Consider the following 27,004-nt stretch of genomic DNA (forward strand, 5'->3'; position numbering starts at 1 on the left):
GTATGACGCCCTGTGCAATGTTGAGATGGATCGCGCACATTGCTGAAGCATCTTTGTGCAAATACTCCGTATTGTATGGGAAATGTGCTTGGGCAGGTGCTAACGAGTATTCGTAGAGAAGAGAAGAGAATAACAGAATTTCATCGATGCCCTGAAAGTTGTTTCCAAGTACGGACTTCTAATATTTTCTATGGTGTTTTTCCCTCCCTACAGTACGTCGTTTACGAGGTGCCTTTCAACCAGAATTTACATTACCCGGGGGAAGGTTGGGTATGCTTAAAGTCCCCGAGTCGCAACAATTAAATAAAGTATCCCATACACTACGAGTAGTACCCGAGTACCCTTGGCGGTCTCAGGCTGAGAACCTGCGTCAGATCCATTGGACCTACTACGGAATACGGAGTTCAATAATAATAATAATCGACTTGTCACCAGCCCGCGTCCGTGCGTTGTTAGTTGTTAGACGTCGCCAACATCATGATTATGTCGTCGACGTCCATCAACGCAACCTCACTTCTTCCTTCACCCAAGGTACTTGCCTAGTACTACACTACAATCCGGGTATTATCGCACAATCTCATGGACCACATCGTCTCGTCCAGGTTTCAGATTCAACTGCACTTGAACGGAGCATGGAGGCTGCACCTGACCGACTCTCACAGATCCCGCCAAGTCACTCTTTCAGACTACTTCCTTCGTTGATGGACTCTACTTGATTCTCATCATCCAACTCGTTTACTGTCTCTATGGGTTCAACGATACCTTATCTTTCAGTCTATCTTTTCACATCTTTTTCTCACATAACCATCCATTCGCCTTTGGCTGACGGTTGAAACGTCGTTCCTGTATTCAACCAATTTCCTCCGCCCGACCATTTACGAGGCTTTATATTCCAACTTCTATCCAATTTCCAACCGAGTTCTACCTTCGTTTGCGTTCCTGATACCTGGTGACATTTCCACATCATCTCACAAGTTAGCGCTTCATGACTGAACCACGGGCTCCATCGCGGAGCGATGTCAAGACCAGTCCAGCCAAACCTCGAAGTAACCCTAGGCCTTCCTTCAAGATCGGCGGTTACTCGCGTGGAGACGGACAGGCTTCAACTTCTCATGTTACACAGCCACGAGCCGCTTTTGAGAAAACCATCAACTTTAGTGGAAGACGCATCATCCACACCGCGATTCCTTCCACCAAAATGGCGAGTGCCGCGGCTCCGAACATTACTCCAACTGAACCATCATCCCAATCGTCAGAACCCCCAGTTTTTGTCCACCAAACTCTAGCAGATATCTTGAATCCTGCAGTATCTCCAACAAGCAAGAAACGGAAATGTGACCAGAAGCGAGCAGTTGCTCGCTCCCCCAAGAAAAGAACGGCAACCGTTCTAAGACCAAGTCGGCCCCTGAAGATATCGGACCAGGTGAATGGTGATGTGTGGCATCTTATTCTTGGCTACTGCGAGCCTAGACAACTTCTCGAGGCCAAGTTGATCAGCAAGGACTTCAACAATCGCCTGAACGAACATAATACGATTTGGAGGAAAAGCAGACTCGACCATCTTGGAAAAGACATTCCCGAATGCCCAACTGGTTTGACAGAGCAGAAATATGTCTATCTCCTAGTTGGTCGTGGATGTCAGAACCCCAATTGCCCTCGAGATCAGACCGTGAGGGTGGCGTGGGTTTTTCAACTGCGCCTCTGCGCCGATTGTTTCAAGCAAAAAACCATAAGAGTACGCAACATACACTGGAGAGACCGTTTCACTAACGTTGGTAGGCCGAAGATCTTCTCGAACAACGGAGGCACTTTATCAACCCTGATCCAAACCAGCCTGCAGATCCCTCGCCGCTCTGGGGAAGCCTGCTCTCAGACCTGCTCCCACAAGCCCGAACTGACGGGTAATAAATACATCCACCAATGTGTGTTGCTTTGCTAATTCGGTTTACAGTCGGCGCTATGGCGGCCCTCGCGTGATCGATCCGTCCAGAAATATGTGGACTCAAGATGTCTGGCGCCAATATGTTTTCCTTGAATCGGCCTATACGACCCTCGAAACTGAATACCTCGCCCTCCGACGAGCGACCCCTTCAAACACCGTGGTCAAAGAGTGGTTAGAGAGTACTTATGAAAAGGTCATGGCATTTATGAAAGAAGCCATCGAGCTGGAGAATTGGAATGCCAACCCATCTAAGGAGAAAACAGATTACTACCAAACTCGAGCCGACTTCTTCGAAGAACGCGCCGCTGCGCTGGACCCCCCCATTGAGCAAGATGTTCTATGGAATATGGCTGCGTTTCGTAATTTTCTCAAGATCCAGTCACCTCCGACAGAGAGGTCGTGGGCGAGGCTACGGGCACAGATTCTTCCATACAGACAGCAGGCCGAGCAGGTATGCGAGTACAAAGAGGTGATGAACGCCGTATCATTGGGTGACGACGACATGGATGATATCTCTCAGGAGACATTGACATCGTGGCTGAACTTGAAACGCCACCGTCAAGGACGGAAGAAAATTCCATGTCATTATCAACCTGAACAGACCTTTGTTCTTGGTGTGGCTCAGAAGGAACTGCAACGGTGTCTGGACTCTGGAGTCGCCGATGAAGACCTCTTGCTTCTCACTCTGCATAATGTTTACATCGCCTACCAGCAGATCGAAAATCGTCCCATTGGACTCAATTATGACGAAACCAGAGGGCCTTACAAGCTCAGCCTGGATGACGCTCGCATGATTGTTGAAGATGTCATCGAGGCCAGAATTGAGCCTACATCACAACGAGGCTCGGTGGTATTCTGCCACCTCCGTTGCAGAGGATGTCGCCGGCGAGACTTCACCAAGACATGGTCGTTTACTGATGCGTTTGAGCATATCCTCGCCACGCACGCGATCCTAGTTGGCGAAGGCATCGAATTCTGGAGATTTGCGGTGCCCTTTATGCAGGAAGAAGCAGATTGGAGGCCGGCGCCAAGCGAAGTCAATGCAACCAAGTCTATCGACCGATTCCCCTGGTATTCGCAACCTTGGCCCCGATGCCTCCCTCTTGTCCCAGGCCACCGAGAGTCTTGGGCGCTTGGCAAGTGGCAGCCATCAATATCCGAGACATATGTTGAGCTTGAAAAACCGCCCACGATCTCGGCATTCCAAGGACGCGGACCGGCGCCGAATTCACTGGCGGATACCGATTTCGTCTCAAACATTCGATTCGCTGCACGGGTGCTCAACGGTACGTGGCTCAATGACGAGTGTCAGATGAAGATTGCTTTGACATATGCCATGGAGCGTTGGAAACTCGTTTCCTGGGCCAAACCGCCGCTGGATATGTTCACCTCGAGCATGGCAAGCGTTCAAGAAGTCAACCCGACCATCAACCTTCAATTCCGCTGCGGTATCTGCGTCAAAGAAGGCATCGTCAATCAAAATGCTCGACAGGTCAAATACCGCATTGCGGTTGATGATCTGCTAGCACACTGGCAGACCAAGCATCAAGATCAGCTCGATTGGACAGAGGCCATCAACTTGCCGTCCGACAACGAAGTGGAAAGGATCCTGGACAAGGCGGATGCGAAATTGCAACAGGAGAAAGATGCTGCTCGCCAGAGATTATCGAAGATGGAGGATGACATTCGCAAACGACCCAAGTTGAAAAATAACGTCGTCATCAATTCTCGACTGGCCAGAGACGTATTCGACGAACTCTTTCCACAAACAGGCTTGTTCAGTTCTGAGGGGACAGAAATTGGACCAAAAGCTTGAGCGTTTAGCAAACCTTGATGGCAATTCATAAAAACACATATCGACATGGCGCCATGACCGGTACTACGGTGGCATGATACTAATGACTAAGAACTGAGAGATGACCTGGCGTGGCGTTTCGGACGGCGATACGGAGCAACGGCGGATATGCATCGGATTGTGAAGGGATTTCAGGCATCGATGCGGAGTGCACGAGACGTTTAATTTGATAGTCATGGCGAGTCTTTTATACCCCGGGTTGTTCCACGGGGCGCACTCGGAGTGAGTCTCGTCTCGGGCTCTACAGCATACAGCGCTATCATAAGAAGAGCCCGTGAGGTGAGAGATGACAGGTGTGCTGAAACTGGCAATTGTGTCCGAGGTAGATAACATCCGCCGTAGCGCAGAAAGTACCCCTCGGTCATGATTTCTTTATGCGGCATCTGAGAGCGAGCTCGATGCTCTTCGGGTGTCTCCGGCATTCGTCGCGAGGTCGGAGAACAGCGGGATTCTACATACACATTGTTCCTGCCAAGACATCACTCGCTGCTAGAAGCCGAGCTGATAAAGATAGAGTGGCATGGGATTGGCTCGGTAGCGATCTAAGCATCGGTAAGCGGAGCCACTAAGAGGCTGCGCTCTGATAACGTCAAAGACATATGATGGTCTGATGCTTTTGAAAAAATTTCCAGACGCCGACGCGGGAGCCTTGCCATCAAGATTGCACAAGTTGTAGTCCACAAGGCGCCATTTCCGTACGAAGACCGCTCTACTAGATGAAGAGGTCCACGTCCAAATGGTTCCGTACATTGGTAATGCGACGCGAGCCTTGACCATCGGCCTGCAGCTATTTCTCTTTCGTGGATCCCCCCTTCTCTCCGACCAGTCGCTGTTCACGTATTCTTGATTGTTTCCAGATTCTTCAGCACCTTTCGGCGAAGCCCCCCCTGCTCGCTGCGTCGTTGTCGTTCCCGACAGTTATCAAGATATAATACTACTTCATTTCCTCTTCACCTTTTCTCGTTCTCTCCTAAACTCCCCCATCTCCATCCACCCACCTTGTGCTTTGTGTCGCCTATTCCATCCTTGTTCAGTTTACACATCATCTAGCATGGCAACCGCAGTGGCAGCTCGTACCCTCGCCAGGGCTGTTCCCCGGAGCACGGCAGCCGCCAGTGCTGCGTCGTCCCTGCGCCTCGCCGCCCGTTCGTCTCGAAGCAACAACAGCAACAGCTCCAACGCCGCGAGGCAATTCTTCCAAAAGTCCTCTCGACGACATTACTCCTCATCCGGCCCCGAACCTGCAAAATCCTCGTTGGGTAGCGGCCTCATCATTGGGGCCGTGGCGGCCGCGGCGCTCGCTGGCGGATTCTACGTCTACAACACACAAACCGGTGAATTCCACCTGACCAAGGGCAGCGCGGGGCAGTCGGCAGGCGTGTTCAAGCCGACGACGGAAGACTACCAAAAGGTGTACAACGCCGTCGCCAAGGAGCTGTGGGAGAAGGACGAGTACGACGACGGTTCCTATGGTCCGGTGCTGCTGCGCCTGGCGTGGCACGCCTCGGGCACCTACGACGCCGCCACGGGCACGGGGGGCAGCAACGGCGCGACCATGCGGTTCGCGCCCGAGTCGGACCACGGGGCCAACGCCGGCCTCAAGAACGCACGGGACTTCCTCGAGCCCATCAAGCAGCAGTTCCCCTGGATCTCCTACTCGGACCTGTGGACGCTGGCCGGCGTCTGCGCCGTCCAGGAGATGCAGGGCCCCATCATCCCCTGGCGGCCGGGTCGACAGGACCGCGACGTCTCCTTCTGCACCCCCGACGGCCGTCTCCCCGACGCCTCCAAGGACCAGAACCACGTCCGCGCCATCTTCGGCCGGATGGGCTTCAATGACCAAGAAATGGTCGCCCTCTCCGGCGCCCACGCTCTAGGTCGGTGCCACACCGACCGCTCCGGCTACGACGGTCCCTGGACCTTCGCCCCCACCGTCCTGACCAACGACTACTACCGGTTGCTGATGGAGGAGAAGTGGGGCTGGCGGAGCTGGAACGGACCCAAGCAGTACCAGGACAAGACCACCCACAGCCTGATGATGCTGCCCACCGACATGGCCCTGGTCCAGGACAAGTCCTTCAAGAAGTACGTCGAAAAGTACGCCAAGGACGGCCAGGCCTTCTTCGACGACTTTTCCAACGTCGTCATGAAGCTGTTCGAGCTGGGCGTGCCTTTCGAGAGCAAGCCGGAGGACCGCATCAAGTTCAAACCCACCATTGACGATGCTTGATCCAGATTCTATTGACTTGCGAGCCGAGAATTTGCCGGTATCTTTCCCCCCTCAGAAACTTGTACTAGTGGCTTACCACTACTTCTACCACTACGTACAATACACGTCCCTCTACAAAAGCATCATCACATTCGATCATTGAGAGCGTCGAGAAGAGTCACGGGAAATGGCCATTACCCCCGCTTTACATCTCGTTACCCCCGCTTTACATCTCGTACGAGGAGGAAACGCGGCAGACTCATTTTTGACATATACGTCACATTTCTGTCTTGTTCAAGCATCAGCGCTGCATGGGTTGATGTTTGATTGCTTGTTCTAGAACATGTTTCTTTTTTGTGTGTGCAATTACTTATTTAGACTTGGTGCCTCGTGGAGATTTGTTTTTGGAAAGTCATAGAGAAGAGAAAGAACATGTTTCAAAAAAGAGAAATACCCCCTCCCTGATAATAGATTGGATGTGCATGTACAGAGGAACAGTCCCAGATAAGAAATACCGGTCAAATATTATTATGCATAGATATTCCGGATTTCAAAACCATATGGTATGTTTGTTGTACTGAATTGGAATTTCCTGCCTCGTGATCACCAGCAGCCTTTTGAACGCGCATCGGCCGTATATTTTTCCTTGAAGACTGTACGATATTGGGAGGAGGGGGGCGCATCATTCTGTGGGCGTGATACGATGGACTCGGTAAAAGGGGGGTCGGGTCGATGTGAAAACGACCACGCCCCCGTTTGTATACAAGGGTGGGATCAAAAGTGCTTCGAGTCACCCCCAAGCCGTTTTCCCCGTACCGATTCACCAAGGGGTTGACGCACAGAGTCATCCAGATCGGTTCTTGTTTGTCGAGCCATGCCATACTCGTGTTGTTATATACCTGGGGTGACCGTTTCTTTTTTTATCAGAGTCCGCAACAAGACATCAAAAAGTACATGACCAGATCTTGCATGTTTCAACCATGGAGCATGTGTCTGAGGATCCGTCAACCGGGAATGGAGGTGGCAGTACCCTGAAAAGAAATGGTGCGGATCAAACGGTGGAGAAGCTTCCTCAGATCCAACTTGACGGAGACAATGACAAGGGCGAAAACGAGAATGAGAACGACAGAGGATTGTCCGACATGTCACAATACGACAACCACAATATCTTTGTCCATGGAAATCGACCCAGATATTTCCGCGATCGAGGAACCACCAACCTTGACGGGGCGTGGGATGAGTATCTCTATCTTTGTTTGATCCTGAGGAATCTCGAAAGGATCAACGCCCGCGTTGACCATCTCCACAAGGTACTCGAGAAGCTGACGGGGTGGCGTGAAGAAGATGACAGGACGAGCAATTCAAAGATGATGCACAGGTCGAAACAAACACGGTTCAACGATGCATACGAGGAGTGTAGAGAGTGGCTGGTGGATTTCATTGCTTGGAGCCCCATCCCGCAGTTGCAGGGTATGGTTCAAGCCGCGCGAACGATCGTGAGGGCTCATGTGGCGGTGTCAGAGGGACTGCTGGAGAGGGACGAGGTGGTTCGTGTGGTGGATGAGAACGCTGGGAAAGCGGCGCTACAGGGGACATTCGAGGAGAGGATTCGGATGTTGTTGTGGCAGGCGCCAGATGAGTGTAAGGATGTCTCGATATGTTTGAGGTTGTTGGACTGGCCTTACTCGTACTCCCATGCGGTTGAGCGACGGTCGGAAGGGAATGATGGTTGTACCTGGATGTACAAGAGTGGTTGAAGAAGGCTTACCTAAGTATCTTCCTGGGTACTAGGTGATCAGACGGCTTTTACCTCGACGTATCGAGTCAATAACATCTCCTGTGATCGAAATTATACGCCAACTCTGTGGTATCGCCATGCAAATGACAATCAAGGGGGACTTCAGGGAGTATGTGGATTATTTTCACATCAGGCACTAGCCAGGACATTGGTGAGTACTTGGTCATTCAGACAAAACTTCGAGGCAAGTGTCAAAGCATGAGGACGGGACTCCCTTTGTGGTTAGCTGTGAAAGGCTCGACATTCCGAAAGGATTCGGCCAGAGACATTCTTGAGGAGTTACCAGGTGGTGACACCAGTGTGAGAGATGCAATGAGGGCCCCTCGGCCCTACAACTGAGGAATATTGTCCTTTTGTCGTACTCCGTAACATATGTGGAAAGACCATTAGTCGAGGTGAAGGAAGGGATAGATAATCCAGAGACACCAACGGCATCTCCCATTTGTAGGTCAATACCGGCTCCTTTCCGTTATTACCGGCTTGGTATTTCAGGTGGACAATCTGCACACTGGATCGGTATGAACGTTGCGAACGGCATTGGGACCGAGTTCTCAGCAGCAGAATATCGAAGGATTCCGATTCGCAATATACGTAGAATGGTGAGAAGAGGCGGCAACGTCCAAAGTTGAAAAGGGACAATTTCGCAACAACAATGATCCGTATTTGCCAAGGCCCAAGAAGTGCTTAGTCAAGCATAAGCAAGCACGAGTACGAATACGAGTGTCCTCACTCGTATGTTGACAACGTCCAAGGCTCCTTCCAACGCGAGACACTGTAACATTTTTGGACTCAATTCTTCGTGTTGAAGGCGACGATGACTTTGTACGTTTCGATCAATCTCGACTGGACCGATACGAGGCGTCAAAGAACATTCTTCAAATGTTATAAGCCCGATTGTCCAAGACTCGTACGCGTCATCTCTCCCCCAGAGCACGTCGACTAATCCACCCTTCCCGTCTCCTAAATCGCGTCTCATTTTAGTTCTGTCTCAGGGGAGGCGAGTCTATTAGCCACCACAGTTCAAGTGTACGCACGGGTGCCAGGAACAGCCGGAGATGGCAGCTGTTTCAATTGGTGAGGACATGACATCTACCCCCCTGCACACCTCAAGAGCCATTGCGATCGACACTGAAGGATTTTGGCCGAGTTCAACGATGAATTCGGTGTCAACGGTAACAACATGCCGCCTAGGGGCCACATTTGAGCTCATTCCCCCTCCCCACTTGATGATTTCCCTCTCCCCAGCCTGAATTTGTACTTTTCCTTCACGTTTTCTTACCCTGTAACCAACCCCCCGAGCTGTGTTCATGTCGTTGTTGTTCTCCTGCAGACGCCGCTCACCACCTCAAAGATGTTGACCACGGTGTACCGGGCACTCCTCTTCAGCCTTCTCTTGCTCAAGACGTCTGTTTTCGCCCAGAGTGTCGTGCCGTGGAGCATCCCTGACGGAACGAAGCCCAATTTCACTGATGTTTACAACAATGGCAACAGCATCACCTGGTCATGGCAGGCGCTCAATCACTCAATGTCCGATCTATGGCTGACCAGCTTTGACCCGACACTCTCCTACGCTGTCCGTATCGCGTCCAACATCAACATCACCGAGCCCGGCACCCTACCGTGGACAATCACGGTCAACGAGACCCTCATAGATATCGACAATCGCTTTGTGCTGCGATTCACCCTAACCGGCACTGACATCTACCCCTTGTACCCGAACCAGTTCCCTAGCCCGGCCTTTATCATCCTAAAACGTGGAGCGACCCTTGCTCCCGCGAGCCTGAGTTCGGTAGTTGCGACCGCGACGCAATTCTCAGAAAGCACAACCGCGACGACGGCGGCTGCTTCGATCACGAGTTTAATCGCTCCCGCATCTTCCGTCCCATCGGGCTTGACAGAGTCTAGTCCATCTTCTGACTCGTCGTCTTCAGGGGGGTCAGGACTCAGCACCGGAGCGAAAGTTGGCATTGGCATTGGTGTTACGGCATTGGTGGTTGTCATACTCGGCCTATGCTTCGCTGTCTTGAGATTATATCGAAGAGTCAAGGCGACTTCTAATCGACACTCGCAAGGCATCATTCCTGACTATCCCGATAAAGAGACGACCACTTCCGGAGCCTCGACCCCCGTTATCAGAGAAATCTCAGGCCTGCACGAGGCGACGGGAGACAGGAGACACCCTGCAGAGCTTGGCTCAAAGCGTGAATCAAAAGTTGTTTTCGAAATGCCAGGCTAGCTGAAAGTGTCGAACAAAATCAAAATGAGCATCTGTACTTTGTCGCCTAAGTACTGGTATTATTATACGACGAGCTGAATGCCACGCATCGCCCCCTTTGTATTAGGAAATTCGGACGAGACATGCCAACGGGTTACTGTCCTTTGCAGGCCTAGAACGCGTCGAATCTTTTGTTTTTGCAGGCAAGATGATGTACAACGTAATGTCTACGAGCCGAAGATTTTGGAAGTTCCCTCACCAGGCGCACGAGGCGGATTCTATTTGTATTGAAGATTTTCTTTGCAGGCGCTGAGCTTCAACTACTTCCTTGGCTTACCCGGTTGACGTTCCGGATCGATGCCGACCACTCGATGGATCCTCTTCACCAAGATGCCACTCCTTGCCCCCCCGAATCCAGATCGACCAGAACGCCAGCCTCCCGAGTAGTCGGGAGACACCACCCGACCGTCTACCTTGACCTAGCCACCGGTAGCTTCTCTCGGTGTTACGACCGAGAAAGAGAAAATTTTGTGTCAAAAGTGAAAGGTCTCGTGTGGCTCCCTTTCTCAGACCCCCAGGCAGCTTCGCCGATTTAGAACCGAATTTCCCTCCACAAGATTCCGGATCAACTTCTTGTCGGCTGCGTCAGGGGCGCTACGTCAACGAGCAGCCAAATTTGAAGGATCTGGACAATACTTTCAAGTACTATGGATATATTGATATGTATTTGCAGAGATCATGGCCGAGGGATGTTGTTTATAACTTTGACGAGGCTAAAAAGAGATGGGACCGAGTAGTACACATCGAATAATTGGTTGCATACCTAACATGGTTTTGTCGGAAGGAGCTCCCTCCAGTCAGGTATATTACTCTGTATAATACCTGCAAATAAACGTGATCATGAGCGAGGATTACTTTTTTGTTCCCTGTTTTTTCATCTAGCGCCTTTGCATATCCCGTAGCATGCCTGGACCATATGGAAGATATATATATACACACACTTTTAGGTAGCTATACATTAAAAGCCATTCAAGATGCAAGCTTTTCCGACGCAATCCCTTTTTTTCGTGACTCGTTCTGGTGGCCTATGCTTTTTGTTGAAGAAAGAGAACCTACCCAAACACATCCTTGACCAAGGTCTTCTTGTTGATCTTGCCCATGGCGTTCCGAGGGATCGACTCGACCACCTTGAGCTCCTGGGGGATCTTGTAGTTGGCCAACTTGTCCTTCAGCGCCCGCCTCATGTCCATGACGCTCCAGGCCTTGCCGCCCTTGCCGGCCGTCATGCCGGCGGGGGTCAGGACGACGACGGCGGCGACCTTTTGGCCCCACTGCTCCGAGGGGAGACCGACGACGGCGGCCTCGGCGACCTGTGGCAGGGAAAGCAGCTCCCGTTCGATCTCGAGCGCCGACACCTTCTCGCCGCCCGTCTTGATGATGTCGACGCTCTTCCGGCCGCGGATGAAGTACATGGGTCCCGACGCCCATCCCTGCCCGTCGTTCTGGCCCGCGCCGGGCACGACCTGCCTGGCCGCGACGTCGCCCGTCTTGAACCATTTGCCCTTGCCGTCCGTGTCGTCGACAAATTCCTCGGCCGTGGCGTTTGGGTTGCGGAAGTATTCCTTGAAGATGGTCGGCCCCCGGAGTTGGATCTCTCCTTCGCGTACCTTGCCGTCGGACCCGACCTCCTCGCCGGGTCGGATCACTTCGCCGGTCTCCGACTCCACCAGCCGGATCTCGACGCCGGGCAGCGGCCAGCCCACGCTCCCGTCCACGCGGTCCTCGAAGGCCAAGCCACAGGAGAGGGCCATCCCTACTTCCGTCATGCCGTAGCGTTCGAGGAGGACGTTGCCACCGCTCAGTTCCGTCCACGCCTGTTTCGTGGGGGTCGGGAGCGCCGCGGAACCCGAAATGTTCAGTCTCATGTGCGTCGGGGTGATGGCCGTGCGAGTGGCCTCCTGCATTTCAGGTGAAAGGGTCGGGTGGGTGGCGAGCAATCGGTTGTATATCGTCGGGACGACCGTCAGGAAGGTGATCGGGGTCTTGGTGGGGGGCGAGTGGGGGAGAAACGGCAGTGCGAGTCGTCTCCAGACCGTGTCGGCGTTGAACGGATAGGCAAATTCGACCGCAGAGCCGGCCATCAGGGGAGTGTAGAGTGCGTTGATCGTGCCGTGGATGTGGTGCAACGGAAGCACGTGCAGCAGGCGGTCTCGAGGTGTATATTCCCAGGCTTCGATCAACGAACGGGCTTGCGCGGTCATGGTGGGTATGGACAGGACGACGCCCTTTGGCCGGTTCGTCGTGCCGGAGGTGTAGAGCATGAAGCCGCCGTTGGCGGTGCTGGCGGTGCTGCTGAAGCGCACGTTCTCGGCGGAGGTCGCACCTGTTTCAATCTTGGACAAGATTTCCAGACGAACATGGTGGTCCAGCCCTTCTCTGACCACCTCCTGTGCTTTATCTTGGAATTTCCCGGTAGAAAGGAACAGCGCCGCTTCACTGTTGGACAGGATGTAACGGAGTTCGCTGTTCGGGTGGGTGTGCGCGAGAGGAAGGGCGATGGCGTCGTGGGAGAGAATGGACAGGAACGTCACTTGATCATGTCAGAAGATGTGAGAAGAACACAGGGAGTGAGCGCGCCCGCACCTACATAGTCGTACCCGTTCTCGGCGAGGAAAGCTATCCTCTCACCGGCAAGTGACTTGCCGTTGGTGAGGGCGGTCAAGGTGTCTTTCGCCGCCGCAACATCGTGGAGCAAGCTGCCGTAACAGAAGGTACGGTCGGAAGCGGAATGTATGATGGCCGGGCTCTTGGGATCATGTCGCGCGATGGATTCGAAAATTGGCGACGAAGGGAGTGTGGATGCCATACGGAAGGCAACTGGACGGACTCTGGCCAAGTGGAAAAGACAGGACGAGCTTCGAGGTCGACGGTTCGAAGCTCTGGGAATGGAGGTTACCAAGGTGCGGGAGAGGAGAGTGGGAGCTCGAGAGGCGAGGGTGACAATGTGCATGCCGCAAGAAACATTATTATTATTGAGAGAAGAAAATGGCAGCTTTCGAATCAGATCTAGTGTCACCGTCTCGATGAGATCGATAGCGGACCCTAGCTCGAAGATCGAGAAGCGAGGACAGGTGAAACAGGACAAGTGGTGGTGGGCGTGGGCATTGATGAGAACAATTAATGGGGCATGAGACGAAGAGCCTCCACAACTGCGGGACAAAGTAAGGACCATGATGTGAGAGACGCCGCTTTAACCATTAAGGAGATGGTGGTTCATAAACATCGGACTCGTACTCCGTATATATATATATATATATACACACATAGTACGGAGTATGGAGACATTCTCGACTTTAAGCATGAATCAATATGAGTTATCTACAACCTTGTGACAACTCCACTATATATCTTCAACATCAAACTTGACAAGCAACGAGCACGTCGTCTCCCTCCCTTTGAAATCAAGGAGTCGGATAAAATTCCATCCTGGAGTTACGTACAGTAACCTCACCGCAGCCACCGCAAACTTTGGATTCCTTGCGAAGCTATCGTCGGATTTGATAAGCATGCGGATGAAGACCAACTCATTATCTTCGTACTCCCATTCTAGGGTCTCGTCCCAGATAGGGTCTTTTGGTGAAGGATTTTGTCCCGAATGAAGGAACTCGAGTTTATGTTGCTTGTATGGTCGAGTCTTGCGTTTAGGCGGCTCATTCTTCACATCATCCGGATGCACAAGCGTACACGTCAGGTAGGGTTTTGTATCATCGGCGTCGCGATCTGCAGGAACTGGTACATCCGTTGCACCTCCCACGTGAAGCCGCAGTCTTTTCTTCTTGCCCGTACTCAGTTTGCCACTGCCACCGCTTCGAAGAGCCTCGGGTTTCAGGACAAATCCGTCCGTGCCACTGAACAGAGCCTCGTTTAGTTGCAGAGGGGCGGCAAAAGTTTGCCAATTGAGTGCACAAATGTGAGCACCAAGGCCCCAGAAAGGAACCGGGTTCAGGTTCTTGGATGAGATCCGGGTGCCTTTCGGGTACACTCGCATCAGATGTTGAGCATTGTGACGGGAGATGGATGAAATCTCGGTAGGCATATGAGCCTTGAGTCCAGACTCGGAGACGTTGATGAGGTGATGATGGGGCTCTTGGAGTCCGACTTCGCTGAACCAGGTGGTGTTTTGGGGCTTTACTGATTGAGCATATACCCCCAAGTCTGCCAGTTCGGGGATGATGACCGTAGCCGGGGCGGACTTTTTATTTTCTTCGTAGGTCTTTCGGGCTCGCCTATCTTCTTCCTCGTCATCAGAGGAGCTGGAGCTGGAGTCTTCTTCGCTACCGTCTGGCTCGTTGGGATAATGGTATTCGACGATTACAACAATTTTAGATCCAAGCTCCTCGAGGCTCACGTGTTCACCGCGCCCTTGTTGCTCTCGAGTGCCCTTTTCCCTGACATGCTTACTTAAAAGGCGGTCACCCCAAACCTCTTTCATGATTGATACTAGTCGTTCCTGGCCCTGAGGCCCGCAGTGGTTTTCGAGGCTGATGAAGACGGGTGCGGGTCGATAATTCTGCTCGCCACTGGCCTGTGCTGCTTCCTTGTCGACAAAGTCTCGTATGGTCTCACATACTGCGCGAAATGGTATGTGAGACACCAGAGTATAGCCATGTGTGACCTTTGGCTCGTCCGGGGAGTTTTCGTTGTCCCAAGCATCTATCTCGACACAACGAGACCCGGTATTCAACGCCGTCTCGTATGCCTTGGCGGAACTTTCACCGTAAAGTTGATGTGCCTGCAAGTAAGTGTTGTGGCTTGAACTGATGAAGTACTCGGGCAGAGGATAAGATCGGTCCACGACGTATGCAGGGACGTTGATGTGAGGCTTTTCAACGAGATCGTACAGAGGTCTAGGCATGCTCTCCGGATCATCCACCCCGGCTGCGTCTTTAGAAAGCACCTTTTGATGCACCAAAAAGGACCTTAGAGCATGGCTGACCTTCAGCTGGGTTTTGGTGATTTGACTTTGTCGCGAGGCATGCCCACCACCAGCTACTGTCGAAGAGTCGATTTCCTCTCCCGTATCTTCATCGTCAACTTTGCGTTTTGACCTGGAGAAGGGTTTGAGACTGGCGAGCCTTGAGGACAAGCCGGACTCTGACATGGTCGCCCAAATGATGCAGGTATACGGATATGGGTGCTGCTGTGAGACTCGAGACTTTGAAACCACTGGTATGATAGTTGATTGTATTGACCTACAGCATCGAGTGAGAGCTCATGTTGTTCTTGGAGGCCACGCAATGCATTGTAACTTAGCGGTTGACCCATGACGTAACTTATGGGTTTTTACGTAAGCCTGGACTATTTGCCAAAATATGTACTCGGTAAAGAGTACTCCGTACATTCATCAGGACTTTTAGATGTCAAGTATATCATTATCACTGTGCAAGGTGTATCGTCCGCACATTGGTGAAGACGTCCCGACTGTAATCGCCTCCCTCTCTCCCAACTCCCGAGTTCTTCATTCCACCAAAGGGGGTTCCCAACTCCCTCACCAACCAACAGTTCACCCACACCAAGCCTGCTTGTATCTGCTCCCCAACTCTCCGCATTCGCTTACCATCACGAGTCAAGACCACACTAGCTAAGCCGTTGGCATTGTCGTTGGCAAGCTGTACGGCCGTTTCCTCGGTGTCGAACTGTGCGATGGTAACGACGGGCCCAAAGATCTCTTCCTGCACCACCCTACTGCTTTGCGAAACACCAGTAAGTACTACTGGGTCCATCCAATACCCATTTTGAGGCTCCCGGGGAGGGATATCTCCCAGTTCAAATTTGGCACCCTCATCCTTAGCCAACTCTAGATAAGACCGAATCTTCTGATAATGGGGCAGCGAGACGATGGCGCCCATGGTAACTTGTGATCTATAGGCTTGAGCCGCATGGCTCTTGAACTTGGCGATGAAGTCGTCATAGATACTGGAATGCACATAGATCCTTGAGCCGCATAGGCAGATCTACACCACGGTCAGCATCACCACCAATAGCACCGTCCATCATTCAGGAATTTACCATACCTCGCCCTGGTTTTCGAAAGCTGCCTGTGATGCAACCCTTACAGCCTCATCGAGCTCCACATCTTCAAACACCAGGGTAGGATTTTTCCCACCGAGTTCCAATGAAACATGCTTGTATATATATTCGGCTGTGAGCTTGCGGATCTGGATACCTGTAGCAGTACCGCCGGTGAATGATACGCCGTGTATGTCCGGGTTTGTCACAACGGCCGTCCCGGTGGTTCTGCCATCCCCGAAGATAATATTGACGACCCCTGGCGGAAGCTCCGCTCGCCTTAGAACCTCGGCGAGTACTTCGGCACTCAACCGTCAGTCTTTCGAAGATTCTCGAGACGAGATGTTAGGCAGCTGGGTCAACTCACAGTACGCTGTCATGCTCGTCACTTCGCTGGGTTTCGCCACTGCAGTGCAGCCAAATGCTATGCAAGGGGCTATCTTCCAGGTGAGGAGATATAGTGGCATATTCCACGGGCTGATCAACGCAAAGGGCCCTATTGCAGAACGATGTTCGTACGTAAGGGCGACACCATCGACCATACGTGCTCTATTGTCGTCGTGCAGAATGTACGACGAAAAATATCTAGCCAACGATACTTAGTCATCCACTTGAAACGGAGACAGATGGGCACCACCAACTGGAAATTGCTAACAGCACGATCAATTTCAACTCTTGCCCTTTCCAGAGTCTTGCCTTGATCGATACTTTCCCATACGGCAAGTAGCTCTCGGTTCTCCTGCAGAAGGGACGCAATCCGTCGCAAGTGATGAGATCGCTCTCTGCGGCTTAATTTGGCCCAGGAAGGAAAGGCTGCCTTTGCTGCGTCCACCGCAGATTGTACAGCAGTCTCGTCACTGACAGGTACTTTGGCATACTCGCGGCCAGTCTTCGGATTGAAAGCGGAGATGAAGATATTCTCTGAGGTGTTTTCCGAGAATTGACCACCGATGTAGTTTTCTAATGTAAGTAGTGACTGTCCATCCTGCTTGGAGATGAATGCTTCAGCGGAGGAGAGCGTATCCAATTTCCAGATTTGCTCCATGGTTCAATCGGGTTGAGTTGTCTCCCATGCCTCCCAGTAGACCAGGCAGCAATGTTTGACGATTTTGTCTACCATTTGTGCCAGGCGATTTCTAACCCTCCGTTACCGTCAAGGACAACTCACAAGGAGTCAACGAGTAGCACGTGACGTACCTGGTTCTTATCCGAAGACACTCACTCCTCCCTCGGGTGTCGGACCGCTGTACGTTACATTTCCCAAGAACGATGGCCGACGACTGTGAGGCCGCAAAGTTGCTCTACTTTAGGAATAGATTCCACGGACGAACATGCTGGGCATTTCATGATGATCGTACAACGAACATTTGCAATCGTATCTGCGAGAAGAGGTGGGCCATGAGTGGTCGACCCACTTCGACGGACGCCAACGGGGCCAGGACCTTGCAGAGTCCCCCCCATGCCTGGGTGATAGAGCCGTGATACTTGAAACTACACCGTCCTCGAATGTGGACAAATTCTTTTCCCTTTCACCCGGTCGCATTTCCAGACTCTTGATAGCACTAGATCAAACGGCAGCATGAGTACAGGAGTGCACACTTTCATGAGATTGAGAACTTACCTTGAGTTTCAATCACTGGGTGTGTTCCAGTCGCTATATACACAAGCTAAGTTCTGTGCAGTGCACCTTTTTACATGGCTCGTCTCCCATCGCAATTCATCTTCCGTTTCCTGCATCCTTCACAAGCCCGGCGAGAGGCTCGATGTTTTCAAGCTTCACAGAAATGACTGCACCAGCAACAGATGCCTAGCACGCTTCAAGACCTGAGTCTGAGCATACAGTACCTTTCATGCGGATAAAGCGAAACAATCTCAGAGCTATGGTCTACAACCACCCATCTAGTCTTGCTGGGTGGGCGAAGCGAAATGCTCTGGGTTAATTGTAAAGTGGTACCAGTCGGCCTCACGCAGCGACAAGATCCATCACACTCTCTTACTTCTATACGTCTGTATTACTCTTATACCGACTATTCATGCCACATCCACATCGACCCGTGACGCCCGAAACCGAGGAAGTACAGAACATCTGTGCCAAAAATGCCATCCAATACATTTACGTGTCTGATGGCCTTATTCAACAATTTTCTGTACACCATCTCATCTTTCCCATTTAAAACATCTTTGTGAGCGTGATAGTGCTCCTGCAGTGCATTCGCAGCTCCATTGATAGGACATTCGCTGCGGCCGTATTCACCGAGGTGAGAAAGGCAAGAAACTTGTTGAAGAGTACAAAGTCAACCTTTGTCGAAGCCCGAAAGTATCTCGCCATCATCGAAGGGTACATCGGCGTCACGCCTTTGATGCAACAAGGAGTATATCGCAAAGGGGTTTGCAATTTCTCCCACGCCCCAGAGACTCATCAATCACCAGGTCCCATTCACAAATACCCAGGGAAGCATTGTTTGGATGGAAACCGTTTCAGCTTGCAGACCACTCAGCCTTCCCAGAATTGTTCGAAGAGAAAGAAGTTTCCAGTTCACAAACAGAATATTGAGAGGCGACCCAGCCACTGTGTTGCCCCTCCGACACGATCAAGTCTAAATCTTCTTTCCATAAACACCACTGCCCTTTCTTCAAGCGCCCAAAATCCAGTTCCTCAGATCTCCCAAACCCCTCCCACTGGAATGCTAGAAAGAGCTACGACCGAGTCGGCCGGCGTATTTGGTCATTCAAACAAGAAGCCTCCCACGCCTTTCTTCATAGAATCGCCCTCCCTTGATGCCATGGATTCGGGCCTCTTTTGGTTTGATGCTAATTGTAGTCCTGGCAGTTTTATGGGCGAACTGGACAGCATTGTTTGACTCTTGGCAGGGAAGTGTCTTCCCTGGAGGATCAAGTGGTAGAAGTCTCGCCCGTGAGAGAGATTCTGGTGTGCATCAATGTTGTATCTTACTCAGGAAAGACTTCAGCCTTTGCTCATACTCCTGCTTAAATCTCTCTTCCAGTGACAAGAAGTTGATGACATTCCCAGCCAGCATCTGCGCCCTCTCAGTCCAGGAGAGAAATTCCTTCAAACGGTCATCCGAAGAAAGCATCTTTCCAGCTTCCGGTACTTCGCCCAGAGGAAAAGGGTAATCGCTACCCATGACGATCCTGTCCCAACCTATTTTCTTTCCAAGGTAGTGTAACAAGTCAGGGTCATGCACGAGGCTGTCCACCCAAAGATTCTTGCCGACCGTCAAGTTCTCCGTTGGCGTTCGACCACCGGATTGGAAGGCGACCAAGTCTGGTCGACAATCGTACCCATGCTGTACTCTTCCCAATAGTGTTGGGAAAGCACCGCCAGCATGGGCGAAACATAGCTTCAGCCGAGGACTCCTCAATAGGAGGCCCGAGGAAGAAATGGCGTGCATTGAAAGAGCAGTTTCACAAGGCCTGGAAGATGTAGTAGATCAGCACATCGACCACAGACATTCTACGTACGCGTTGTAAAACACATGAGTAACGCTTACATTCCGATCAACCACGAGGACCAATACTGTTGCCATCTCCATGGCGTTTCCTCGGAGAGAGAATAGCCCAGAGGGTGTACGAAAACTGGAAAGTCGAGTTCTTCGCAGACTTGCCAGAATGCTTCCAACTTTGGGTCGTTGAGGTTCATGTTGCCAACCGTCGTTCCAATTTCCACTCCCTTCAAGCCCAATTCGTACTTGGCCCTTGTGACTTCCTCAATCGACAGGTCCACATCTTGTAGAGGCACGGTTGCCAAACCGACGAACCTTGTCGGGTGCTCTTTGCAGACTTGTGCAATGTGTTCGTTGAGGGCTTTCGCCAGTTGTGAAACGGCAGCGGCTGGTCGGTCGTAGAAGAACAATATGGGAATAGTGCTCAACACTTGTACGTCGACGTTGTTCTCGTCCATTTCCTTCAACCTCACCGTATGGTCGAAACAATTTGATTGGACTGTTCTGAAGAAGTTACCGTCCACGTATATGTCCACGGCATCCGATGTCTCGTCCCGTGCCCTCAGCTCGATCCACGGATCTGAAGGAGCGCCATCATTTGAGTTCGGCAAGGAGGGCAGTGTTTTTGGCATTATATGTGTATGCATATCGATCCGATAAAGGCGACTGCTGTCCCGCATTGATGCACTCGACCCCGTGGACCTGGTAGACGGAGAGCCCGTACACCATGAGCAGTCAGAGCCTTGCTCGGCATCTGGCGGTGACTGTAGGATCATGGTGTACCGACCGATACGTGTATGTTGGAATGGGTCGGGGTTGGGTTCTTGTGGCCCTTATCAGCGCAGGGTGCCACAAATTCAGACCTCAGGACATCTGAGATACAAGCTCGCACCCAGCCTCTGCGAGTCCTACAAGAATTAAAGGATTGCTCACCAAAGGCTGGACGAACCCCTGTCCCGACAACAATTTAGCGGGTCACGCAACGCGCTACCTAGTCGGCGGTCTCACATCCGCCATCTGCTCGGTGCGCGATCCGCGCTCCGTCCCAACGTCAGGGGCAACCAAACACGAGGTATACGTATACGTTGTCACCGAAGTTTAAGTGCTAGTCGGTGAATCAAATAATTCACTCTATGCATAGAGGACTCGAGGCAGCATTCCTGAGATTAATAGAACTGTATCGAATTCGAATAATCTTTCCAAGCCCACAAATTGCAATCACAGTGTCACTACTATGGCGGCGGCAGCAGCATTACCCTCAATGCCCAGGGCCATTCCCCTCGACCTTGGGAAGTGGATAGCTGCGAACAACGATAAACTTCAGCCTCCAGTGAGCAACTACTGTTTATACTCTGGGGAAGACTTTACACTCATGATCGTGGGAGGGCCGAATTCTCGCAACGACTTCCACGGTACGTGGCCGTCGATTGATCGAGGGCACTGACCAAGAGACTCACATGAAGCAGTGAATGAGACGGAAGAATGGTTCTATCAGATCAAAGGGGACATGACCCTGCGCCTCGTGGATCATGGAGAGATCAGGGACATGACCATCAAAGAAGGCGAAATGTTTCTCGTGCCAGGTGAGACTGAAGATGGACGTGATCGATTGTGAGAACGACTGGAGTTCTAAAGTGACTTGGCAAATTAGGCAACACGCCTCACAGTCCCATCCGATACGCGGACACTTATGGGCTCGTGATGGAGAGGAGGCGGCCTGAGGGGAGTGTCGACCGTCTGCAATGGTACTGCTCAAAGGGTCACCATGACAAGCTTACCATGATTCGGGAAGACTCTTTCCACTGTACCGATCTGGGAAAGCAACTGGTGGCTCCGATAAATGCTTGGAAGTCAGATGAGAACAATCGGAGGTGCCCCGAGTGTGGCCAGGTCGAGGATCCTCAGTAGGAGTGCGGCCCCCAGCGCTGGGATGTACTCTACGAAATTTGGAAATGAATCTCGATGCTAAACTTGTCAGCTTTCGCATGTATGGCCCGGTATCTCATTCCTAGACATTTCTGCAGTACAAAGTCTGGGGGAATTCTCATGGGACAGTTCCTGCCCAATGCCTTCTGGGGTTCAATGAGTGTTCCTGTCCTCCAGGCCCGGTCCAAAGTGCAAGCAATTGCTCTCTGTCAACATTGGGTGGAAGACTTGGATGGTGCAGCTGACTGGCGTCTTTCCTGTCTTTTTCTCTCCCATATGTCATTCGATGCTCTCGTACTAATCCCTATGAAAATTACAAATTTGTGGCAGCATCAGTGTCTTTGCCTCCACTGTTCTTTCTACCAGGAACCAAGCGTCTGTCCGTCGGAGCAATGGACGTCCCCTTTGGTGTAGTCGACATGGAAACCCGCGCCGATGATGTCCACCAGAATTGAGCAGAAAGTAGCAACAGGGCAAACGACTGACCATCAGGAGAACGACAGCCGGCGGAGGCAGCATCATCGTTTTGAATACCTGTAACAAGAAGTGGATTCTCGCAGGGAAGCAGTGTGCTCACGGGACCCACTGTCCAGCGGCGGGTCGGCTCTCGATGATCTTCATGTCTCTCTAGGTGAAGACGCTCAAGTTGACCGGCGGCTGGTAGTTGTGATTTCAGTTCTGGATCTCGTGTTAACACGTCCGTGTTGATGTCCGATACTAAATCTAGGAGGTCCAACGATAAAGGGGTATTTCCAATTTGTACATATTTGACAAACCTTGAGAGAAGAGTGCCCGCGTCTCCGTTGAAGAGCGGGTAGTCCTCCATCTTCCGAGTTTGACCTACTTTTCCGGTGCTGGGAGGATGTGTGTATGTCCGAATTCTGCGGCAATAGCTGAAGATTTCCTTTGCTGCAGTACGTTGTGTGCGTGAGCAAGTACACATTGCCATCGTAAACGACAAAACCTAGTAGTAGAGGGCCAACTTCGGTCGTCCAATAACATTCTCCTTTCTTGTTTGTCATAGACTGCTTGACGTATACAAACGTTAAGGCGGATTCAGGCATTCAGAAGCGCGGACCGACTCTGGTAAACCGATAGACTGTTTCGGATCGTGGCCGGTATCCACAGCTCCTTTTCTTACTAGAGCCCAACAGCCTTACAATACCGCCTCGAAAATCACAGCAGCACGATCCTCATTCACCTGCTCCGGGCTCGTCGGAAAGCTCACTGAGAAGTGTCATTTGCATTTAGGGGAACAATTTCGTCGCACACAGTCACCCACTCACCTTACCGCTGGCAGCGCCTGGCTGTCAAGAAAAGAACAAGCATTCCAGAATGAAGGCTGTAGTCTTGGCCGAGATAGGCGCTTCTCACGTTCTGAAGGTCGAGGATGACCGCCTTGCGCCCGAACCCGCAGCCAACGAGGTCTGCGTGGAGATTGAATACGCTGGGATAAACTTTGTGGACGTGTATCAAAGGACCGGGCTCTACGCCCTCGAACTGCCGGCCGTGGCTGGCCGCGAAGGAGCCGGGGTCGTGCGCAAGGTGGGCGATACCGCCGCTCAAGAGACCGACGTCAAGGTGGGAGACAAAGTCGCGGTCTTCGCCCAAGGGGCATACGCGCAGTACGTGTGCGCGGAAGCCACCCACGTCTTGAAGCTGGGCCGGGACATCTCGACGAAGCTGGGAGCCGCGATGATGCTCCAGGGACTGACGGCGTGGACGCTCGTCCGTGACGCACACGAGGTGCAAAGGGGAGAATGGGTCCTCGTCCGGGCGGCGGCCGGAGGTACGGGAGGGCTCGTTTCACAAATGGCAAAACACCTGGGTGCCCAAGTCATCGGAACGGCATCGACTCCCGGGAAGTGTTCGATCGCGAAAGCCAACGGGTGCGACTTTGTCATCAACCACGAGGAGACCAACGTCGAGGCCGAAGTTTTGAGGCTGACGGACCAACTCGGTTGCCATGCCGTCTTCTCGGGGGTGGGACGAGCCACGTTCGGCGCCGATCTCAACTGCACGCGACGGAAAGGGACCTTGGTGACGTACGGGAATTCGAGCGGACCCATCGAGGCATTCCGGCCACTGCAGCTCAGTGGGAAGAACCTGAAGCTCGTCCGGCCGACCTTGGCGAATTACATCAAAGACCGTGGGGAGTTTGACCTCCGAAGTGCAGAACTGGTGAATCTGGTGTCGACGGGGGCGGTCAAGGTCAACATCGGCAAGGTGTACGGCATGGACGAGGTTGGAAAGGCTCAAGATGAGCTCTCACAAGGTCTCACCACGGGAAAATTGCTGGTGAGGATATCGTGAGACAGTTCAACCGTAATCGATACGTGGATCGTACGTAGTGTACAGAGTAAAATCCTGTGGCTTCTGAGACTAGAAAGACTCTCTCTCTCTACGTGAGAACCCAAGTAGGCTCCTTCGATACTTTTCCTTTTTGGGCGATCATTCAAGAAGACCGTACGTCGACGGGGACGATAGCTATGGACTTGATCTCGACGCACAACTTTTCGTTTGGGAGGGCCGCAACCTGGACACAGGTTCGCGCAGGGGCCGCTGTCCGTTCCGGGAAGAACGTGTTCCATACGTCGTTCATCCGTTTGTAATCCTTCATGTCGGTCAGGAATATGGTCGCCTCGATGACACTCTCGAGCCCACATTTGCCGTCGGTGGCGGTCTCGATGACACGCTTGATGTTGGTCAGAACTGCCGTCGTCTGTTCGGCCACGTCCAACACCGCTCTTCCGTCGCCGCCCACCGAATACCCTGCGTATGTTCCGTCCCCTCTTCGCGAAGAGGTGCCGGACACGTACAGGGTGGTCGATGTGGTGTCGTTCGGTGTGGCCCGGGCGTGGGGGTAGTTCGCCAGACCTTGAGCGGCCGACGGAGGGAGGAATACAGCCGTGCCGTTTGGGGATGACATCCTCGGGGAAAAAAAAAGACTTTCTTTCACAATGGTTCAGGCCAGAGTTTGGGACGACGGAAGGATCTTGGGAAACGTCTTTCTTCCCTGAATAAACACGTAAACTTCTCTCGTTGTTGTATCAAATGACCGCGATTGTGCGTGCCTATCGAGCGTGGCGATGGTACATTTATAGACGTTAATTAAATCCGGCATAGTTCGAATGCTACAAATCGGGACGTTGCGCGGACCGCAGCATTCCGAACTTGATGCCGGTTGTCGGCTACCGGTCTTACATCCCGAGCAAAGGTTGGCTATTATTACGCCTTGTCATGTTGGATGCTATGAAAAATAGCACTCTTGGAGTTATTCCAAACAACCCCCGTACTTTCTAATGTGCGCAACTTCATCTTCGACAATACTGATGGCCGGCGAGGTGAGGTGTTATGAGCCGAACAGACGGCCCTGGGCGTCCGCACATTCACGTAGATTCCCTAGCTGGGGTATAGTGGTGTCTATGGTAATAGTAGTATCGAGAACCATAGAATCCGACTAGAGGCTTGAGTTTGACAACGAAGGTCCTATCTACCATGGGAAAGGAGCGTGACTATATAGACTCTCACCGTCCAATGAGTGTAGTGCTCATTGTGATCAGTGCGGAGTATTTCCTGGTTGCTCTGCGCTGGTGACCTTCGGTCGTCCTGGTTTGTAGAGTAGAAGAGGCCCGCTGATCCTCTGGTCTAACAAGTAGACCATACGACGATGGTCGGCTCTAAACGCCGTAGTCTACCTTTTGTCATGCAAATCCTGCCAGCTGTTGTGAACTCTGTTCAAATCTAATGTTCTATCTGACGCTTTGCTCCTCACAAGTGATACTGCTGCGGACTCTTGACATCAATACCGAGCCTCTTCCAGAAGCCTTCTACACCCATGTCTTCTTGACCGCTGCCATGCCATCAGCTTCAAGGGGAACATGACACAAAGGGGAATCAGGGTATGACTCACTCGCTCTTAGGCATGATCGTTGGCTCCGTCTCTCCTTCTGCCTTGTTCGGATTCCGGAAAATGACATTCTCCTTCTGTACAAATTGTCAGTCCACGCGGCGCCATTTCCCCCCAGCGGACCCCAACCTACCATGCCTAAAGACAGGTGAATACCAGCAGGACCCGGCACATACTTCTCCTCTGCTTGTCGGCCTTCTATCAGGGATTGAACATTCTTGGCCACAACTGCTGCTTGGGCGACTCCCGGCCGGGCGGCTTTGTGCGCACCCGAATCCGCAATGTCGCCAACTGCGAAGAGGTTCGGATACTTGTCGTCGAGAAACTGCAAAGTCGATCTGACTCGAATGTATCCATTCTCCGGGTTGATCACGGCATTGGGGTTTTCCGGTTCCAGATCTCTGACCAGAGAATTGTTAGGGCTCTGGCCGGTCGCGAGAATGACGAATTCCGTCGTGACTTTCTGGCCATTGGTGAGCTGGACCTCGAATGGAGAGCCGTTCGTGGGGAATCCTTGAGGTGGGATTCTGACACGAGCACCCGTGATTAGATTGACGTGCAATTCGTCGAACCGTTTCTTGACAAGGTCATGGAATTTATGGTGGTACTGTGGCATCAGATGCACCCGGGAGTGGACCAGTGTGACGTCCTTGGCAGGATAGTACTCTTTCAGGTCTGTGGCCATCTGTACACCAACAGCGCCGCCACCGACGAGAAGAATCGACTTTGCCTGCTTGATGGCTTCCTGGTGCTGCTTCAAATACTCGACCGAAGACTGTTTGTCATCCTTCCTCATTGCAGCAGGCTGTGAGAGCAGAGTCCCCGTGGCGACCGTCAGGTAGTCGAAAGGTATCTGCCGGGACCCTTCCCATTCTCGGTCCAGATTGACATGACGAGGCTGGACCGACACGACTCTGGCGTGAACAACAGCGTGCGAGGCCGAGTTGGGCACAGACGAGAACAGGTTAGTATATGGGACGAATGCTTTGTGCTCGTGGCTCGGTACGATGGCGAATCGAGGCTGATGGTGTATGTCAGCTTGCCCTCCTCGTTGGAGGGGTAGTAATGGTTAGTCGAGGTAGGGGTCCCACATACGAAAACGAATAGGTGATGAAAATGGCTGTGGGGCTCGATGAGGAGGACCTAGACCATGTTAGGTTATGCTAGTATGTCGACATGAAGATGTCGACGAGAGAACACTTGCCCTATGCGACGAAGGGACTACTTTGGCGAGTTCCTGAGCTGTAGCCTGGCTTCTAAATCAGTGCTGGACTTGTGCCAAAACCAACCAGAGAATACTTGCCCTTCCCACATATGATCCTCCTACGACGATGACGTTTTTGACCATGTTTGCAATCATATGGGCTGATACGACTGGGGAAGATGTACTCTGGTGTTGTTCCTGGGCGTTGAAGAGGTGACGAAGCATGTGCTTCCTCGGTGTGAATAGGGATAGCCAGCCTTGAGCGAGTCTTGAAATAGAAGTAGAACGAGTTACCAAGTGGCCAATGTTTGCAGCTATCACGGAAAGGCTTCCGTTGCTTATTTATCTGATTAGATGCGGCCCTTTCGAGTTGCTTAACCCCATCAAATCCGATTCCCCGAACTCTTGGGGC

The 27,004-nt window shown here is 52.1% G+C and overlaps 11 protein-coding genes across 12 annotated transcripts; 6 read left to right on the forward strand and 5 right to left on the reverse strand.

Moving 5' to 3' along the window:
* Positions 1–529: 529 nt before the first annotated feature.
* PV06_05903 (uncharacterized protein) lies at positions 530–4,408 on the forward strand. The gene is made up of 3 exons (XM_016406954.1): positions 530–1,735; positions 1,780–1,901; positions 1,952–4,408. Exons 1-3 carry the CDS (start codon positions 986–988, stop codon positions 3,756–3,758), a joined length of 2,679 nt encoding a protein of 892 aa, XP_016262558.1. The 5' UTR covers positions 530–985; the 3' UTR covers positions 3,759–4,408.
* A 440-nt stretch (positions 4,409–4,848) lies between these two features.
* PV06_05904 (uncharacterized protein) lies at positions 4,849–6,027 on the forward strand (the record flags this gene model as incomplete). The annotated part of the gene is made up of 1 exon (XM_016406955.1): positions 4,849–6,027. One exon carries the CDS (start codon positions 4,849–4,851, stop codon positions 6,025–6,027), a length of 1,179 nt encoding a protein of 392 aa, XP_016262559.1.
* A 959-nt stretch (positions 6,028–6,986) lies between these two features.
* On the forward strand, positions 6,987–7,763 carry PV06_05905 (uncharacterized protein; the record flags this gene model as incomplete). The annotated part of the gene is made up of 1 exon (XM_016406956.1): positions 6,987–7,763. One exon carries the CDS (start codon positions 6,987–6,989, stop codon positions 7,761–7,763), a length of 777 nt encoding a protein of 258 aa, XP_016262560.1.
* Positions 7,764–9,009: 1,246 nt separating this feature from the next.
* On the forward strand, positions 9,010–11,048 carry PV06_05906 (uncharacterized protein). Its single transcript, XM_016406957.1, has one exon. The coding sequence runs from the start codon at positions 9,156–9,158 to the stop codon at positions 10,038–10,040; it is 885 nt and encodes a 294-aa protein (XP_016262561.1). The 5' UTR covers positions 9,010–9,155; the 3' UTR covers positions 10,041–11,048.
* PV06_05907 (uncharacterized protein) lies at positions 10,851–13,191 on the reverse strand. The gene is made up of 2 exons (XM_016406958.1): positions 12,663–13,191; positions 10,851–12,609 (listed from the first exon to the last, which is right to left on the reverse strand). The coding sequence occupies exons 1-2, from the start codon at positions 13,027–13,029 to the stop codon at positions 11,132–11,134; spliced, it is 1,845 nt and encodes a 614-aa protein (XP_016262562.1). The 5' UTR covers positions 13,030–13,191; the 3' UTR covers positions 10,851–11,131.
* Positions 13,192–13,337: 146 nt separating this feature from the next.
* Positions 13,338–15,264, reverse strand: PV06_05908 (uncharacterized protein). The gene has a single exon (XM_016406959.1). The coding sequence runs from the start codon at positions 15,178–15,180 to the stop codon at positions 13,420–13,422; it is 1,761 nt and encodes a 586-aa protein (XP_016262563.1). The 5' UTR covers positions 15,181–15,264; the 3' UTR covers positions 13,338–13,419.
* A 5,522-nt stretch (positions 15,265–20,786) lies between these two features.
* On the forward strand, positions 20,787–21,460 carry PV06_05909 (3-hydroxyanthranilate 3,4-dioxygenase; the record flags this gene model as incomplete). Its single annotated transcript, XM_016406960.1, has 3 exons — positions 20,787–20,964; positions 21,016–21,135; positions 21,204–21,460. The coding sequence occupies 3 exons, from the start codon at positions 20,787–20,789 to the stop codon at positions 21,458–21,460; spliced, it is 555 nt and encodes a 184-aa protein (XP_016262564.1).
* A 331-nt stretch (positions 21,461–21,791) lies between these two features.
* On the reverse strand, positions 21,792–22,304 carry PV06_05910 (uncharacterized protein; the record flags this gene model as incomplete). Its single annotated transcript, XM_016406961.1, has 1 exon — positions 21,792–22,304. The coding sequence occupies one exon, from the start codon at positions 22,302–22,304 to the stop codon at positions 21,792–21,794; it is 513 nt and encodes a 170-aa protein (XP_016262565.1).
* Positions 22,305–22,813: 509 nt separating this feature from the next.
* On the forward strand, positions 22,814–23,791 carry PV06_05911 (uncharacterized protein; the record flags this gene model as incomplete). The annotated part of the gene is made up of 1 exon (XM_016406962.1): positions 22,814–23,791. The coding sequence occupies one exon, from the start codon at positions 22,814–22,816 to the stop codon at positions 23,789–23,791; it is 978 nt and encodes a 325-aa protein (XP_016262566.1).
* On the reverse strand, positions 23,791–24,533 carry PV06_05912 (uncharacterized protein). The gene has a single exon (XM_016406963.1). It carries the CDS (start codon positions 24,405–24,407, stop codon positions 23,934–23,936), a length of 474 nt encoding a protein of 157 aa, XP_016262567.1. The 5' UTR covers positions 24,408–24,533; the 3' UTR covers positions 23,791–23,933.
* Positions 24,534–24,944: 411 nt separating this feature from the next.
* Positions 24,945–26,882, reverse strand: PV06_05913. 2 transcript variants are annotated; one of them, XM_016406964.1, is made up of 6 exons: positions 26,692–26,882; positions 26,593–26,637; positions 26,484–26,531; positions 25,522–26,409; positions 25,392–25,465; positions 24,945–25,331 (listed from the first exon to the last, which is right to left on the reverse strand). In XM_016406964.1, exons 1-6 carry the CDS (start codon positions 26,815–26,817, stop codon positions 25,250–25,252), a joined length of 1,263 nt encoding a protein of 420 aa, XP_016262568.1. In that variant the 5' UTR covers positions 26,818–26,882; the 3' UTR covers positions 24,945–25,249. The 2 variants fall into 2 exon arrangements, with proteins under 2 accessions (XP_016262568.1, XP_016262569.1); XM_016406965.1 differs by having other exon boundaries at positions 24,945–25,465.
* Between the last annotated feature and the right edge of the window lie 122 nt (positions 26,883–27,004).

Source organism: Exophiala oligosperma (genome assembly GCF_000835515.1).
Source record: "Exophiala oligosperma strain CBS 72588 unplaced genomic scaffold supercont1.5, whole genome shotgun sequence".
Classification (NCBI taxonomy): Eukaryota; Fungi; Ascomycota; class Eurotiomycetes; order Chaetothyriales; family Herpotrichiellaceae; genus Exophiala; species Exophiala oligosperma.

What these genes read in the sequence shown, in the direction of transcription:
- PV06_05903 (XM_016406954.1), top strand. Translation starts at nt 986, where the DNA reads ATGACTGAACCACGGGCTCCATCGCGGAGCGATGTCAAGACCAGTCCA. An exon ending in TCAAGCAAAAAACCATAAGA is followed by an intron (nt 1,736 to 1,779) that starts GTACGCAACATA and finishes TAACGTTGGTAG; the next exon opens with GCCGAAGATCTTCTCGAACA. An exon ending in CCACAAGCCCGAACTGACGG is followed by an intron (nt 1,902 to 1,951) that starts GTAATAAATACA and finishes TTCGGTTTACAG; the next exon opens with TCGGCGCTATGGCGGCCCTC.
- PV06_05906 (XM_016406957.1), top strand. Translation starts at nt 9,156, where the DNA reads ATGTTGACCACGGTGTACCGGGCACTCCTCTTCAGCCTTCTCTTGCTC.
- PV06_05907 (XM_016406958.1), bottom strand. Translation starts at nt 13,029, where the DNA reads ATGCACATTGTCACCCTCGCCTCTCGAGCTCCCACTCTCCTCTCCCGC. An exon ending in GAACGGGTACGACTATGTAG is followed by an intron (nt 12,610 to 12,662) that starts GTGCGGGCGCGC and finishes GACATGATCAAG; the next exon opens with TGACGTTCCTGTCCATTCTC.
- PV06_05908 (XM_016406959.1), bottom strand. Translation starts at nt 15,180, where the DNA reads ATGTCAGAGTCCGGCTTGTCCTCAAGGCTCGCCAGTCTCAAACCCTTC.
- PV06_05912 (XM_016406963.1), bottom strand. Translation starts at nt 24,407, where the DNA reads ATGTCATCCCCAAACGGCACGGCTGTATTCCTCCCTCCGTCGGCCGCT.
- PV06_05913 (XM_016406964.1), bottom strand. Translation starts at nt 26,817, where the DNA reads ATGCTTCGTCACCTCTTCAACGCCCAGGAACAACACCAGAGTACATCT. An exon ending in GAGGATCATATGTGGGAAGG is followed by an intron (nt 26,638 to 26,691) that starts GCAAGTATTCTC and finishes TTTAGAAGCCAG; the next exon opens with GCTACAGCTCAGGAACTCGC. An exon ending in TAGTCCCTTCGTCGCATAGG is followed by an intron (nt 26,532 to 26,592) that starts GCAAGTGTTCTC and finishes AACATGGTCTAG; the next exon opens with GTCCTCCTCATCGAGCCCCA.